The sequence below is a fragment of the Danio rerio genome, chromosome 18 (genome assembly GCF_049306965.1).
Source record: "Danio rerio strain Tuebingen ecotype United States chromosome 18, GRCz12tu, whole genome shotgun sequence".
Classification (NCBI taxonomy): domain Eukaryota; kingdom Metazoa; phylum Chordata; class Actinopteri; order Cypriniformes; family Danionidae; genus Danio; species Danio rerio.
Genome location: NC_133193.1, coordinates 19900141 through 19913747, shown reverse-complemented (window position 1 = coordinate 19913747; position 13607 = coordinate 19900141). Strand labels below are relative to the sequence as shown.

The window sequence follows — 13607 nt, the reverse complement described above, 5'->3', positions numbered from 1 at the left end:
ACAGAACCAGAAATAATATTAAAACAAAAATATAACAGGTGGAGAAAAAGAAAAAAGAAAGATAAAATAGAGTATTACAAAGTACTATGAGAAAAAAATTAATTAGGACACAATCATTGACTACACCAGGCGGATCAGTACCAGGATAAAATACCTCCATGAAATTTAACATCAAGTCATTCTTTTTGTTTTTAATTTGCATTAGAGACTTTCCATTTCCGTTTCTATTAAAATGTATATTGCATTTTTGTATAAAATTCGCAATTTTCTGTTAATTAATAAAAAAATTACCTTGTAAGATGTAAAAATTAACAACATACTAGAATGTGTGTGTGTGTGTGTGTGTGTGTGTGTGTGTGTGTGTGTGTGTGTGTGTGTGTGTGTGTGTGTGTGTGTGTGTGTGTGAAAAAGAGCAAATTATGTCTTTTAAAGAGAGTCTGTAATTACTATTTCTTTGCCCAAATAACACGTCACTAACATGAAGAAAGACATTACAGATATAGAAAAGAGATAAGTCTTCCCCATGTATATTACCAAATGTGCAGGGATTATCAATATCCATGCATTTAGAAAAAGTTACTTTGCATGGATAAATTTTGTGAAGTATTTTAAAATGCACTTCTTTAACCTTATTTAAAAGACAAACTTTAAAGGGTATTGACCAGGTAGTTTTACAATTAGTATCCATATTTTTTAAATTTCAATAATATTTCCCTCTAATGGATATTTTGTGTTTGGATTGAAACAATTGTCTCATTTTTTAAGGCCTGCCTGGCTTTATTATATAGTAGTGAATCGTGACAATGTATCAAGACCGTTTTTATGTGAAGGTGATGATGCTTGCTGAAATATTTATATGTAGCTGATTTTAAGTAGTGTAGATAACTAAAAGAAGGGCTGAAGTAATTTATCGTTAGACTTAAAAGTAAAGTTTTAAGACTGAATATACTATTTAATAAATAACATTTACATTATAAGTATTATTAAAATGTATATTACTCATATTCTAAAAGAATATTACAGACACACAAAAATGTAATGTAAAACGATCCAATTCCTTGGCATCTGAAATAGTTAAACTACAAAGGAAACTTAAAATTATAATAAATAATATTGTGGGACCGTGCCGTGGTGCAGTGGGTAGCGTTGTCGACTCACAGCAATAAGTTTGCTGGTTCGAGCCTCAGCTGGGTCAGTTGGCGTTTCTGTGTGAAGTTTGCATCTTCTCCTTGTGTTTGCATCGGTTTGCACTGGGTCCTCTGGTTTTCCCCACAAGTTCAAACACGTGCGCTATATATAGATTAATTGAATAAGCTAAATTGTCTGTAGTGTATGCGTTAATGGGAGTATACGGGTGTTTCCCAGTGATGGGTTGCAGCTGGAAGAGCATCCGCTGTGTAAAACATGCTGGATAAGTTGGCGGTTCATTCTGCTGTGGCGACCCTAGTTAAATAAAGAGACTAAGCCGAAAAGAAAATGAATGAATGAATGTTTGGCAATGTTTCGTGACAATGTATCAAGAAGACACAGTTTTTATGTGAAGGTGATGACGCCTGCTGGAATATTTATATGAAGCTGACTAAGCAGTGTAGACTAACTAAAAGAAGTGCTTAAGTAATGTATCATTAGACTTAAAAGTACAGTTTTAAGAATATACTATTTAATATATAACATTTACATTATTAAAATGTATATTACTCAGGATATATTATAAAATAATATACACAAAAATTTAATCTAAAATTAGCCAATTCCTTGGCATCTGAAAAATTTAAATTACAAAGGAAATAAAATAAAACACCGAAGGAAACTTAAAATGTAATAAATAATATAATTGTGTTGTATAATGCATTTTATTCATAGATTATAATTGATAACTCGTTTAACAGAAACCAAAAAGGATATACCAAATATATATTTATAGAAATATGTATGTGAATGTGATTTATTGAATGCGATTGTTATTTACTGAATGAATATAATTTGGATAATTTTAATTAAAAAATATTTGTTTTACTTATTGTACATTATGGTCTGTTGTAAACATTGGCCTTTTTTAGGCACTTATCTCGTTTAATATTCAACCATTGACGTTTTCCAACAGCCCCGTTGGAAAAGAGCCGCGTGAATTTTCCCCATGACTCAAATATCCCCCGTTTTCTGACTTTGCAAAGGCGTTCTCCCAAGTTACAGCCTTATAAAAACACAACGAATGATAAAGCACGGGACACATTTGGCCGCTTTCCGCGTACTTTCACACAAGTAGGTGTTTTCGTTTGTACCATACTCCAAGAATGTCCTAACGCTCTTGCCGTAGCTCCTACTTCCTGTTTTCATTTGCCCCAGTTTGTCGTACGATGAAGGCGTTCCTGACACCATAGTGCAGCGCGATTACTAGTTTTAAACTGTAAACATTTATTCAAACCCTTAACAATGTCATCCAACAGTGGTATTCAAATCCCCAGCCGGCTACCTTTGCTGTGCACTCATGATGGAGTGCTGTTACCAGGCTCGACCATGAGAGTCAGCGTCGATACGGCGAGAAATATGCAGTTAGTGAAAAGCAGACTGCTGAAGGGAACCTCTCTGAAAAGCACCATAATTGGGGTTATTCCCAACACCCGAGACCCTGAGCACGACAGTGACGAGCTGCCGTCTTTACACAGGTGGGTTCGGTCTGGTGGAGGAAAACAGACCCGCTGCTGGTTTGGTGCGGTGCAGCTGTCATTGAGTTACCAAACTTCTGTTGCGAAACCAGTTGAAGGTGGTTCAGTTGTTATTTAATTTTGGTTTTACAATGTAATAAGTAATATAATAACTTTTATTTCATTGCGAACTTTATAGTATATAATGAGCAGCTGTGTTTTTTTTCCATGGGACGATTGTAATGGTGATGGCTGACGAGGATGACAGTTATATTTTTATGTTTACTGAACTTTACTCTCTCAGATCGTTAACTTTAACCTACAGTTTTATTCATTTTTATTTGACCATGTCAGAGACGGTGTAGCAGTGTTTGTTTTCTAGAAAAATCGTTTGAGCTGTAGATGGACTTTAACCTTGTGAGTCTGCTTTGCTCTGTCATCAATCAATGGAATGTGAGAAGTAAACAAATAAATAATGGAAATGTAATAAAATGTTAAAAGTCATGAAAATTTTTGTAGTGCATCAAAGTTTCTAAGGTTTTTCTCTTTATGAAGTGAAGAAAATAAATCCAAGTCCTCAATGAACAACACTGAAACCATATTTGTTTGTCTGTATGGAGAAATATTTGCAGAAATTAGTAAAATGTAGGGCTGGACGATATTGGAAAAATCTGATATTGCAATTTTCTTTCTGTGATTAAAAAATGCAATATGAATACAGTTTCACAAAACAGTTTGAATAGCTCTATTTGATGGGTTTCTGGGGAATCTAACAGTATTCAGGTACAAAAATGTAATTATCACAATGCAAACAAAATGCTTTTCTTTCTTTTTGTCTCTATTATAGTCTAAATATCAAAAAAAGTCTTAGACCAAGTAAAAATATTGTTTAGTTTTCACAGTCAGAATAAAATAAGTGAAAATTAAGAGTTTTAAGGAAATGATTTGCCAGTGGGGTTAGTGAAATAATCTCGTTTTGACTTTGAGATTTCTAAGTAAGAAATGTTTTTATTTTTATTTAGCATAAATCATATAAATTCCATTTGAATATAGAGTTATTAAATACAATTCTGTAATTCTTTGGGTCCTTGTCAACTATAATTCAGACTCAACATTGCATATTATTACAGTGTGACTATTGCGAATGCACACATTGTGATATTGGTGCTGAAACAATATATTGTGCAGCCCAGTAGAATGTACTAATACTAGAGTACATTATTAGTAGAACATTCAAAGTACCCTGGCAAACAATATACTGTAGGAAGTATGTCACAAGTTGTCACTGAATCAATGTGCAAATATAAAGCCAACTTTACCCCATTTATTTTAAATCAGTTAATTTCAGTGACCTCATACACATACAAATCTAAATTTAAATAACTTTGGAATGCTTCTCCAGTAAGTGTGAAAGTATATTTGAGCTGTGTTGTGATTCCTTAAAATGCTCTCTTTGTTTGCAGGTCTCTGCTTTAATGTAAATAATGTTTTAATGCTTTCATTTTTAAAAAGCAGCAAAACATGTCATTGCTCAGCATATAGTCACATACTGCACATCAACTTCTTTAATAAACTTTAATCATTTTTTTAACTTAACAATTAACTTTAGCTTTTGTAATATATACTCATTGTCTAAAACGTTTTAAATAGAAACAAGAGAAAAGTATTGATAGTGTGATTTATTTATTTATTTACTTATTTATTTATTATCTATAATTCTAATTTAAATCCCTGTTTAAGTACAGCTCTACTCATAGGCTTATACACTCCTTGCAGAAAAGGCAAAATGTTTATAATAATAATAAAAAAGAAGGGCAATCAAATAAAATGCATGTTTTTTTTCAGCGTTGTTCTGAATAAGCTATTATAACTGAATATTTTACAAAGTTTACACATTTCTCCCTAGTTATTGTTAGCTACATAAGTTAGCTTTTTTAATATTTGAAAGCAAGTTCATTTGTTTATTCTGTCTGAGCTGCAAAAAATGCACGTTTTTTTATTTCTACCATTTTTTACAATGTCTTTTTACGTCTTTTTACAACGAGGAATAATCATTATTATTAACATAGGATTCAGGGAGGATTGAAACTTTTAAAATTTTGAACAAATTTGTTATACATTTAGTTATTATTTTATCCTGTGGATTATACGTAAATATGCTATGTGAAATAGCTTATTCTGCATACAGTGCTCAGCATACTGTATATAAGTACACCCCTCACAAACCTATTTTTGAAATAAAAAATTTTTAATAGGAAGCTATACAATATTATATTTGTGCAAATACATTAGATTAGTCAGTACTGAAGCCAAATCTGGATCTTATCTAACAAAATAACTGATGATAATGGTCCAAAAGCTAGTACACCCAAATTTTTGTTATAGAAAATATTAAATACAAATAAAAAAAAATAGGAAAATTCAAGAGAAGCAAAAAAATTGAAAAAATGAGTTAAAATTTAGTAGGTTGTAATTTTTTTTTTGCAATATTTTGCTTGGATTTAATCGTATTTATCTTTCAATTTCTAAATATGTTTGGTGATTAAATATTATTTTAAGCAGTATATCTGTTTAATAAATCAGTTTTGTTTAAATGCACCAAAATACATTGCCTATATTCACTGAGAAATGGATACAAATATTCATTTTCAAAATGGGGTGTACTCAATTATGCTGAGCACTATTTTAAATAAAAATAACATGCAAACCCTCTTATTTTATTAAAATTTTTAACGTTACACCCATTGCAGAGTTTGTAAACATACGAGCAAAACTGTATTGGTGTGTGCCTGTCATGATTTTTTATAAACGCTACACAGATATCACAAATTAGATTTTATGCAAATTAAGATCTCATTTTTTCAATCTGTGCTTCTGGTTTCTCAGTATTGGCACAGCAGGATTGGCGGTTCAAGTTGTGGGTAGCAATTGGCCGAAGCCTCACTACACACTGCTCATCACAGGCTTGTGTCGGTTTCGAGTGAGCCAGCTGCTGAGAGAGAGACCCTTCCCCGTGGCCGAGGTGGAACAGCTGGACAAACTAGAGCAGTACACAGAGGGAGATCCAGCTGACGGAGAGCTGGGAGAGCTGTCACAGAGGTTCTATCAGGCGGCTGTACAGGTCAGTGCTAAAGCCACATGTGTTTCTCTCTATATTCTGTGAGACAGTCTATAAAAAGCTTTGCACAGTGTCAAGAAGTCAAAGATATTATTGATTTGGTGCAATTGTATATAGTATAATATAGCTTCATAAAATCTAATATTATCTGGAAGCAGACTTGGATTTGCAACCTGAGACTGCAAATATCAGACATGCAATGTCAGACACAATGCACTCAATGGAGCTTGTGACGTCACTGTGAGGGTAGGATTAGGTGTACGCATTAAAAGGATCGTATGCAGTCCATCTTGCACCTGATCTGCTCCTGGTCAAGGCCCTTCTCAATATAATATAATTATTTATAGAATGGAATTCGTTCCAACAGCTAAACTTTCAGGCATAAGGGTCCCGTGATCCTTAAGAAAATCATTCTAATAGTTACATTACTATAGTATTTAATAGTATCTAATAGTAAATTATCATAATTTTCCTTTTTTTCCTATTGTTTCCTGTTGTTTTACAGTCTAGGTCTGTATTTGTATATCATGTACTGGTGATGTTGTTAAAATATTTGTATTATCATACATGTTACTAAAAAAAATAAATTTTTGATAAATTAGTACTAGTTATGTCTTCTCTTTTTTTTCTCTTTATTAGTGACTTTTTGTGAACATTTTGTTGACATGTTTTTGGATGTATTTTGGTTTATAAATATTATATAAAAAAGAACAATAATTATTTGGTACATAACAGCTTTACCTTCTTTTACTGATGGGTTTTGTTCTTAATAAAAGTAGTAATTTCCTTCAGTCAATTAGTGAACTAATAATCAATCAATCAATCATCATCAATCAATCAATCAATCAATCAATCAATCAATCAATCAATCAATCAATCAATCAATCAATCAATCAATCAATCAATCAATCAATCAATCAATCAATCAATCAATCTGTCAATCAATCAATCAATCAATCAATCAATCAATCAATCAATAACAAAATCTTAATTAATCTTAGCTGAATTTGTTTTTGATAGACTGCCATTCAAAAATGGTTGTTAATTGCAGCCAGCAATTTCCTCAAAATACAGCTAAAAATGCATTAAATCCAATGACGTATTTTTTATAATGGCTGAAAATAAGATGAATGAGATTTGTCTTCTCCTTCTTTGGCACCAGTCATCTATACAGTGAGTCATAATTTACCACTGAATGGATATGAAGGCTTCATTCTTTGACAAATGCTGCAGGATGATTCACTGCATGTAGGCTGTTCATTCAGTGTTCTGAGAATGTCCTCTGGCCTCTCTTTGTTCAGCTGGTTGGGATGTTGGATATGTCGGTGCCTGTGGTCGCAAAACTCAGGAGGCTGTTGGACAGTTTGCCCAAAGAAACTCTTCCTGATGTCCTGGCTGCCATGATCCGCACTTCCAACAAAGAGAAACTGCAGGTACAAGAAGTGTAATTGTTCATTCTTCTAGACTTTTCCAAGTGTGGCCATGCTGCATAATTTTGGACATGGAAAAATTTTGCTTCCGCTATCCTTTTTTTTTTTTTCAAATAAGTGTTTTTTGAAAAAATACATAACATTGTGTAGAATGAAAGAATACAAAAAATATCTGAAATTTTTTTTAACAATTAGCAGAAAAAAAAAAATATATATATAATATAATCATATATAACAAATACACCCCTCCCATCCATACATGGAGTAAATGTCACAAATTTTGCCAAAACATTGCTCATTTTGATGTTACATAAAGATACTCGCAATGGTTGATGGAAATGATAAATAAAAACAAAAGTGTCCAGAAATGATGCACAAATAAATTGCATTTAAAATGTGATAAAACATTGAATTAAAACAATAACATGAAATAAGATAAAGTAAGAACAACAAAAACAAAAGGACTAGCAAAACTAACAGTTATTATACAAAATAATCAATTATTAAAGTCTAATAGAGGTAATATGTCAAGAAAAGGGTCTTAAATAAAACCTGAATACCGAATACAATAGTTTTTTCTGGGGTACTGTTAGATAGAAGTTCATTAATCCAGTGTTTTCTCTCAGGCAGGTTTTTAGATTTTCATTTTTAAGTGTACATTTTTTAGCTGCAGTTCTTGCAAGCAAAATAAAATAGCTTTTGTGGTGGGCCAATTAAAGTGAACTGATATCACCTAATATCCAACTTTTAGCATCTGGATTAATCAAATTATTTAATATTTCAGAAGATGTTGCAATGACAAACTTTTAGAATGTCTCCAAAACTGGACAGTTTCAGAGCACAATAGTGTCCCAGTAGACATTTAACACTTTTGACACATGGCAGAGGTCTTGGAACTGTGTTTGTTTAGTCTATAGGGGGTGTAATTTAATCTATGCAAAATATTTTTTTAAGCTTTCCTAAATAAATAATGTAATCCAACCTTATGAATGCTAGAAATCAGTTGAAAAAGTGCATCATCTGGGTATTCTTTTTAGAATTTTTACTATTTGTACTACAAAATGGCTTAGAGTAGTGCAAAAGTATGCAATCTGCGATACATCTATTCTTTCTATTATAACTTTTCGTTAAATGGATATTTTACCCAAAACAGAAATGTTGTAATCATTTATTCAGAATTCAATCATCTCTAACCTGTTGGAGTTGCTTTGTTTGTTAAACAATAAGTTAATTTGAAAAATGTTGGAACCCTGTAACCATTGACCTCCATTGTGTTTATTTTGTATTAATTTTTCAATAATAATTAATGATTTCCAAAGTAAAAAAAAAAACATGGCATCTTTGTGTTCAACATAAAAAAAATCTAACAAAAAGGTTTGTTAGCACTTGAGGGTGAGTAGATATTTTATAAAGTATGTATAAAGTACATTTTCATTTTTAGATTAACTATCCCTTTAATTTTTTTTTTGGTTTATTCAGAGGTTGTCCTTACGATAGCCTTGTTGCTGGCATGGTGTAAAAAGTAAATAGAAATGAAAAAAAAAAGTTAAATAGTTTCAAAAAACTTAATGTTGGTGTTGATGGCAGGTTCTAGATGCAGTAGACTTGGAGGAACGCTTTAAGAAGGCCCTTCCGCTGCTCACCAGACAGATTGAGGGCCTCAAGTTGCTTCAAAAGACCCGCAAACTCAGACCGGATGATGACAAAAGAGTAGGACAACATAAAAATTAGCACAGACAAACTCATCCACAGCTTCCTGTTTGAGTCACAGTTTTGTTTGGTTTCTCCTAGGTTCTGTCCATCCGTAAAGGTGGTGTGTTCCCCGGTCGCCAGTTCTCTCTAGATGAAGAGGTGGAGGATGAGGACAGTGATGACACTGCTCTGCTGGAGAGAAAGGTGAAGGCAGCTGCTATGCCTGAGGCAGCTCTGCGCGTCTGTCTCAAAGAGCTCAGACGGTGTGTAATGCTCATTTTACAGCTAATCATGTTCATATTTTAGCTGCATTTTAAATAGTAAGGGACTTGTCATTTTATCTGTAGTTTTTAGATCTTCAAGAGTGTCTAATTATCCTCCTGGAAGGCAGATGTTTTATAAATCTAGATCCAGCCAATTCCAAAACACATGCCTAGAAGTTTTCAGGGAGTCTAAAGAGACCTTAGTTAGCTTAATCAGTCAGCTTAATCTAAACTCTGTAGGGCAGTAACCCTTCTTTGGGATCATACCCTCCTGTTTTACATGTATTAAAATCCAATTAAAAGTAATTTTGTTTACTTTAATCATTAAGTAAGACATAAAGTTTTTCCAGGTGGTTGCTAACTCAGAATAAAGCATGACAGGCTTATTAAGGGCTTCATTCTTCAAAGGCAACCACCTTGGTGTACTTTTTCATGCTTATTACTCTATGGCTACTTGCTATAAAACATAAAAATTAGACAAAAAAAAAAGATCTGAGCTGTAATAGTTTATTAACTCTTTGATTAAATGCAAAGCTGACAGAAATGAAAACGGATGAATAGAGCTGATGGACTAGCCTAAGTTTTATATGGTCACAAGATGGCGCCAAACAGTCAAAAACTGTTGTGGTAGACCAGGGGTTCCCAAATTTTTCAGCCCGCGACCCCCAAAAAAAACAATGCCAGTGACTCGTGACCCCCAATATCCTCTGAGGTGGTTATAAATACAGAAACCTTGCATGCAATGACGCAGACACACCAATTAAATTTGTGTCAGTGCTTTAAATGTGCCAGAAAGTATAACCTGATGTTATAAAATCAAAATGCATCTAACGCTATTGCTGCCTTTAATATAATGTAATTACCCCAGGGGTCACAATTCAATAGAACTAGTAACTATAAGCTACTATAGTAACTATATAGTATATAGTAACTATAAACAACTATTTTTATTTTCAGTATAGTTATGGATAAAATATGTTAATTCTTATGGTTTAATAAAAATAAATCGATTTTTGGAAATCACCAGGCGACCCCCCTTCATTGCCCCGCGACCCCTCAGGGGGTCCCGAACCCCACTTTGAGAACCCCTGTGGTAGACAATCATGTATATAGATGTGAACTTATTCATTCACTGATGGCTAAGGTGATTGAAAAGTACCTACATGAGCCTGTGTTATTAGTTTTAGTGGTGTTTAACTCATAATAATATTTGGAATGTCACAAGAAAACGATCCGAATCAAGTATTCCAGATAGTCATGTAATAAATTAATAATAACACGTTCATATTCGCCCCACTAAGCTTTTGCTTTCCAGGATTTTATCACCATCTTCTAAAAATCTTAGCAAATAATAATGATTAACTTAATAATAATAATAATACATATTTTCAAATTATACTATTGTATTTTTGCTCACAGATTAAAAAAGATGCCGCAGTCTATGCCAGAGTACGCCCTCACTCGCAACTATCTAGAGATGATGGTGGAGTTGCCCTGGAGTAAAAGCACTACAGGTAACAAACCTTACTTTACTACAAAATCAGTACATGGGTGTTTTTATATGGTTTGGTTTTATATTTGAATGTATAGTTTTCAAACAGAGTTCGTCAACACTAAATAAATAATAATGTTGTTGTTGTTATTATTATTACAAATACTTAAACCAAAGATTAAATTATTATAGTAATACATATTTTTATAATGTTAACTATAATAAAGTAAACTGTATAATGTTACTTTTTAGTTTATTAAAATATTTAAATATTACAATTATGATTACGTTTTTTTTTTTCTTCCTTTGATCATTTTTATTTGTGACATATTTATTTTCGCACATTTGGGGTCAGTAAGATTTAAAAGTGATATTGTTTTAAAATAACTATTACCAGAGATGTATAGTAACGAAGTAGAACTTCTTCACTACTGTACTTAAGTACTAAAAGGCTGTATCTGTACTCTAATGGAGTATTGTTTTTTCTTCTACTTCCACTTTTACTTAAGTACATTTTTCGATGAGTTTAAAACTTTTACACCGGTAGATTTTTATGTGCTGCATAGTTACATAGTTACATAGTTACTAAAATTATAAAAATGTTACAAATCATTTCAAACACACATTATCACTGTCAGAGCAGCAGATGGCTCTATCACAGGTTTGAAGAAGCTGGGCCGTCATCATTCAGACGACCAAAGAAGACAGTGCTGCCTGCCTGCATTGAGAGCACTTTAGTATGTTTTTAACATGGAAAACTCAGAAATTCTACCTCCATGTTTGCATTTGTTGATGTAAAAAGCTGTTCATATAATTTTTTTCTAGCCAAAATAAAAAAAATACGACTTTCTCTAGAAGAAAAAATATTATCAGACATACTGATAAAACAAATCAAAGGGGGACTAATAATTGTGACTTCAACTGTATATACACTCACACACACACACACACACACACACACACACACACACACACACACACACACACACACGCATATATATAAATACATATATATATATATTTGTTATAAATCGTAAACCATGTTTTTATTTTGTTCTGCTTAATCACATGCACCAAAAAAGATATTTAAAATAAACAAAATAATATGAGTCTTTTGACTGCTTTTTTTTATAACCACATAAGACAATACTTTTACCTTTACTTTCAGTATTTTAGTAGTATATTTTAGAATAAACTACTTACAGTACTGAAGTACAAAAGATGTTGAATACTTTAGTACTTCCACTTAAGTATGGTGCTTAAACAGCACTTCAACTTTTGCTCAAGTCACTTTTTTGATAGAGCACTTGCACTTTACCTTAAGTTTGAATCCCTAGTACTTTACCATAAGTTTGAATCCCTAGTACTTTATACATCTCTCCATTACTGCTATCATTAATATATTTCTAAAATGTAAAAAGTTGAGTTTTTATTCACTATGCATAAACTTAACTGGTTAAACATTATTTTTAAAAAGTTTAATAGAAGAACAGAATTATTTTATTAGATAAAGACAACGAATAATTTGAACCAACATTTTCATAGCCTTTTCATGTAAAATCAGTTTACAATTTTGCCCACACTTTTACCTACAGTCACCAGTAGAGGGAGTCTTTTACCACGTGTTGTGAAGTCGGTCTAGTGGTGGAGAGGGATTTAAACTGTTTACACGTGTTATTCTTGTCCTGTTCTCCATGGCCACATGAGGGACTCTGAGATCTCCAACATATTATTCTGCCAAGCACAGCTAGAGTGTTTGACCATATGTTAAGAAGCATTAAACACTTTCATATTCATTCATGTTTTCTCCTTGTCTATTATTATTCCACGCACAGGAGTGCAGCTTTCTTTTTGTTTACCCACTCACACATTCAGAGCCATGCACAAAAGTATGCATTACACTGCTATCCTAAGGTTATAGCTTGCCTTGAAATAGGATCTCTGACTGTCCATGAAAGGCTCAAACAAACATGTGGATGTGATGGGTATGCATGCACACACACACACACACACACACACACACACACACACACACACACACACTCACTCAATGCCATACCTACCCTGTTAGATGTGTTACAGACCTTGGGCCTGGAATTCTGCTGGGAAAGTCTCGTGTACATGAAGTGCATTTCACAGTCTTTAAAGCTCAGTTCTCAATGGTGAGACAGCATTAGAAGGAAACTGATTTAGTGGTTTAGGTCGGCGCTTGAAAGCTGGGAATAGAGAGGTCTGCCCTTACAGGAATGCTCTCCTGTAAATGCAAAATAGACGTTGCATGATTTGCGAGAAGCATGAAGAAAATTCCGGGGCCAGTTTAAGTTTGCTTTATGAGACAGCTGCACTTATGTCTGTATCTTATTACATCAGGCGATGGAGATGCATATGTCTTTGATAAAACACTCACATTCCTTTCAAAATTTGTACAACATGCGTGCAATCAAAGACGACTGCAGCTATGCTGATGTTATTTTTTAACATGATAAATTAGTGACAGGACAATTTGTTTGTTGTTTATTTGTTACATGTTAGGTAATGTATTTACTAACATAAACTAAGTATCAATTAACTTGTAAAGCATTTAATAATCATAGTTCAACATAAACTAATTTATAATTCAAATCCAAAGTTGTACTTGTTAACATACTCATAACATACTGTGCTTCTTAACATAATTATTGCACCATGAGTTAATAAGAACTAACATGATCTAACATTAACAAAGATGTACTGTATTACTAATAGTTTGTTCATGTTAGTAAGCACATTAACTAATGGATCGTTAATTTGATGCGTTATTATTTATTTAAATTTTATAAAATTATTTTAAAAACCTAATCATTAACCACTAAACACCTTATTAATATGAATTAATTTAATAATTATTATTTATTACATTAAGTGAAATTATCCTATTTGTATCCCCATTCGAAATGCCAAATCTGTGACAGTAATTAAACGCCTCTT

General features: G+C 32.6%; 1 protein-coding gene across 3 annotated transcripts in view; it reads left to right on the top strand.

Moving 5' to 3' along the window:
* Positions 1–2290: 2290 nt before the first annotated feature.
* The window catches only part of lonp2 (lon peptidase 2, peroxisomal), a 48944-nt gene continuing 37627 nt past the window's right edge, over positions 2291–13607 (top strand). For 2 of the 3 annotated variants that reach the window (XM_073929061.1, XM_073929062.1), the window contains exons 1-6: positions 2291–2666; positions 5532–5766; positions 7065–7196; positions 8781–8903; positions 8985–9148; positions 10568–10662. In XM_073929061.1, the coding sequence (XP_073785162.1) occupies positions 2434–2666; positions 5532–5766; positions 7065–7196; positions 8781–8903; positions 8985–9148; positions 10568–10662 (982 nt within the window). In that variant the 5' untranslated portion in view covers positions 2291–2433. 3 annotated transcript variants of the gene reach the window in all.